Source organism: Medicago sativa, chromosome 8 (assembly GCF_051527215.1).
Source record: "Medicago sativa cultivar Bolivia chromosome 8, Bolivia_mono, whole genome shotgun sequence".
NCBI classification, from domain to species: Eukaryota; Viridiplantae; Streptophyta; class Magnoliopsida; order Fabales; family Fabaceae; genus Medicago; species Medicago sativa.
The window spans coordinates 69,168,090-69,171,712 of NC_140756.1; the positions used below are offsets into that span (position 1 = coordinate 69,168,090).

Consider the following 3,623-nt stretch of genomic DNA (forward strand, 5'->3'; position numbering starts at 1 on the left):
ATGACCCATTTTTTTTCATTAAGCTCGTTTTTTATTTTTGACAATTATTAAGCTCGTTATTACTCGCTCCGTTCCACTTTATATGTTATTCTAGCAAAATTTGTTGAGCAATGCTATATCTCTAGAAAAATAACATCAAGAATTCTTCAAGAATAAAGAGTAGTCAATCAGAATGCACTATTTGCCACAATTCAAGGAGGTGTGACTGAAAAATAGGAAGTGGACAAATAAATCATCCAATTAAAATTTGCCAACTGTGTCTTGAAAAATTCTTGAAGCTATTTTTCTTGAGAAGTAGCATTTTCCAAATTTGTTTGTTCCAAATTATATGTGACCTTACAATATCAAGGAATCATTAATGCGTATTTTCCTATTATGACCCTTACTATTTATTACTTTATCTTTTTCCAATTCTTTTAATTTATGTTTTAGATATCATTAATGAATGATAATTTTGTAAAACAACTCACAATTACTACTTCCTCCGGTCCTATTTATAAGAGAAAGATAGGTCAACAAAAGTTAATGTATCTGGACTAAATTTTTAACCAGATACATTAACTTTTGTTGACCCAAATTTCTCTTATAAATAGGACCGAAGAGAGTATTTTTCTTAATCCATGTACATTTGCTAGAATTATATAAAATGGAATGGCGGGGGCACTTTCAATCATGTAATTCCAACATAGCAAGTTTGAAGGGGTTTATTAATGTATCCATCATTACTTAGACTATGATACGTGCGGTCTTTGAAGACCAATTATCAATTATGTAAGGTGGAAAAATCATTTTGCATGTCCTACTTGAGAGTAATTAGTGTCTATAAATCCACTTTGTTATATATGCAAACCGTTTGATTTCTTTGTCCTTTTGCCGGTCATATTTTGATTGATCTTTCAATATCGTTTTGCGCAAAAATAGCTATTAATGTATTCTCAATGTGAACCAATTAGCACTTGTGTTTAATTTTGCTAATAATAGTGACCGAAGTGTGTAGTTAAGAACAACCTTTTGGTGAACTCGTGTTTTGATGCCCATGTACTCCGGTCCTATTTATAAGAAAAATTTGACTTTTTAGATTCACTGAGTAATTGATATATCTTGTCTAAAATATAGACCAAATACATCGTTTATGCAATGAATCAAAAAAGTCAAATATTTCTTAAAAAATATGACCGGAGGGAGTTATTTTTAGTCAGATTTTTCTTTTGAGTCATGCTAACTTATGCCTTTTGGCCACAAGTTAAGAAACTAAAAAAAGAATTAATTAATAAATGTACAAATTAAAGAGATAAAATTTAAAGCTTTCAAAATTAAGAATAGACAATTTCAAAGATTTTATTTTTATTTTTGGTTTCTTATCTTGTGTCCCTAACGCACAAGTTAACATTTCTCTTTTCTCTTCTTATAAGATTTCTTTTAAATTTTCAAATTTATTAATTAATTTTTAGAGGATAATTATTGGCACATATGTTGTTAAATGTATCCTTAATGATGTTGCATATTTTTCCAGCAATCTATAATAAATATTACATTAATAACATACTTGAAAAATTATTGTAAAATATAATTACACTGTCACTTCAGTTAAAAATAAAAATACAATTTTAGACTGCAAATTGAAAAATAATAAAAATACAATTGTAACATACAAATTTCATGGAAGTTTCATCATTGGCTTTATTATATGCATTCTTGATATCCCATAATTCTATATAATTCTTTAGGAACAAACCAGTACCAAACTGCCAATAAAGCTAGCAAATTGAATTCTCAAAGGCAAGTGTCATAGTAGAGTTCTACACTCTCTCTCTCTCTCTCTCTCTCTCTCTCTCTCTCTCTCTCTCTCTCTCTCTCATACAAACAATAAACCGACTTGCTTTATCTTTTCTCCACTAACACAAAAAGACTCACCACCCTTTTGCTTTTCTGTTTTTTTTTTTGGATTGTTGTAGCTAGATCCACAACAAAACTAAAGAAAGATGATCCAAGAACTCTTTGGTAATGGTGCTAGTGCTACCCTCACTTCAAGTGAAAGAAACTACTCTTCCATTAATGGAGGAGTTGGAGGAGTTTTACTTCAACCAACAACACAACCTCCTTCTTCACGCCCATCTTCCACAACCACCACCACCACCACCACTGCACCAACCACCGTCACCACAACCACCACCGCATCATCAGAAAACCAACCACATCTAAGGTGTCCAAGATGTGACTCATCAAACACAAAATTTTGTTACTACAACAACTACAACCTCACTCAGCCTCGCCATTTCTGCAAGACATGCCGTCGTTACTGGACAAAAGGAGGTGCTTTGAGGAACGTTCCCATAGGAGGTGGCTGTCGGAAAAACAAGAGTATCAACGCCTCAAATAGTGCGGCAAAAACAACTACAAACAAGATGAAAACAGTTTCTTCAGAGTTTAATGGAAGGTCAACAAGTGGTCAAGGGTTTGATCTCGAACACGTTGTTCCACCACAAAGTCAAATCCTCTGGGGTTCTCCTCAAAATTCTCATATACTTTCATTGCTAAGATCTAGTCAAAACCAAAACCCTAACCCTAATCATGTTAAGGAAGAAGGCAATAACTTCATAGGGTCCCATGTTTCTCACATGATGAGTTCTCAGCCGTTGATTTCGTCAAATGGTTATGATGGTGTTGGACATGTTTTATGCAACCCATTTTGGAGAAACAATCATGATAATCAAACTCAACAATTACAAAATGGTGGATTTGTACTTGGGGATCAACAACATCACCATCATCAAAACAGTGGAATCCAAGAACTGTACCAGAAACTAAGGTCATCAACAACATCATCATCATCAGGTAATAATTATTGCAGTGAGATTTCATCTTCACCAACACCAACAGTGTTACTAGGGAACGTGGCTTCAAACTCTTCCTCTATATCCAACATTTTGGAGACAACTTCAGTTACTGGTGGTGAATTAGGGTACTGGAATCCAATTCCAACCCTAACTTGGTCTGATCTTCCAACTACCAATGGTGCAATTCAAACCCAATATCAGTAATAAGTATAACTACGTGTTCTTTTTCTTTTGTTGACCGGTCAAATCTTCTTTTACCATTACATAGTAGCATAGGTTTTGCTCCTTAATTTCTATCTTAGAGTTTGTATTTTTTTTTTTTATTGTGTGTTTGGTTTTGGTTTGGGTGGTATATGAATATGGATCTAGTACTAATTTTTTTTCTTTTCATTTTCCCTCTCCCTCTCCCTCTCTCACCTTCTATCATTTAGTTCTTTTTGTGTAACTTAGTTAATGGTGTGCTCGGATAAGTTATTAATTTGAAGACCATAGAGTTTAAAATTGTATTATGTATAACGTAGTCTATTTTGAATTCTTGTTATTAGGTGCTAAGTTTCTTAATTTTATGTTTGTCTAGCTTTTTTTTTTCTTTCTTTTTTTGTTATTTTTTTTTTTTAGCTTAAGTCCCAGATTATTTCAAACGCCTAACAAATAATTATATATTGTTCTAACTCTAACTAAAGCATATGTTAGAGGTTTTGGTTCTCTTCAAAGAAGATATATATGATGTATTTGATATCATACAACATAAAAGGAAGAGATTAAAAGAAATAATTAATTAGTTTA

General features: G+C 32.5%; 1 protein-coding gene across 1 annotated transcript; it reads left to right on the top strand.

The window, feature by feature from the left end:
- Positions 1-1,781: 1,781 nt before the first annotated feature.
- LOC146900945 (uncharacterized) lies at positions 1,782-3,338 on the top strand. Its single transcript, XM_085733531.1, has one exon. It carries the CDS (start codon positions 1,983-1,985, stop codon positions 3,039-3,041), a length of 1,059 nt encoding a protein of 352 aa, XP_085589657.1. The 5' UTR covers positions 1,782-1,982; the 3' UTR covers positions 3,042-3,338.
- The last annotated feature ends 285 nt before the right edge of the window (positions 3,339-3,623 follow it).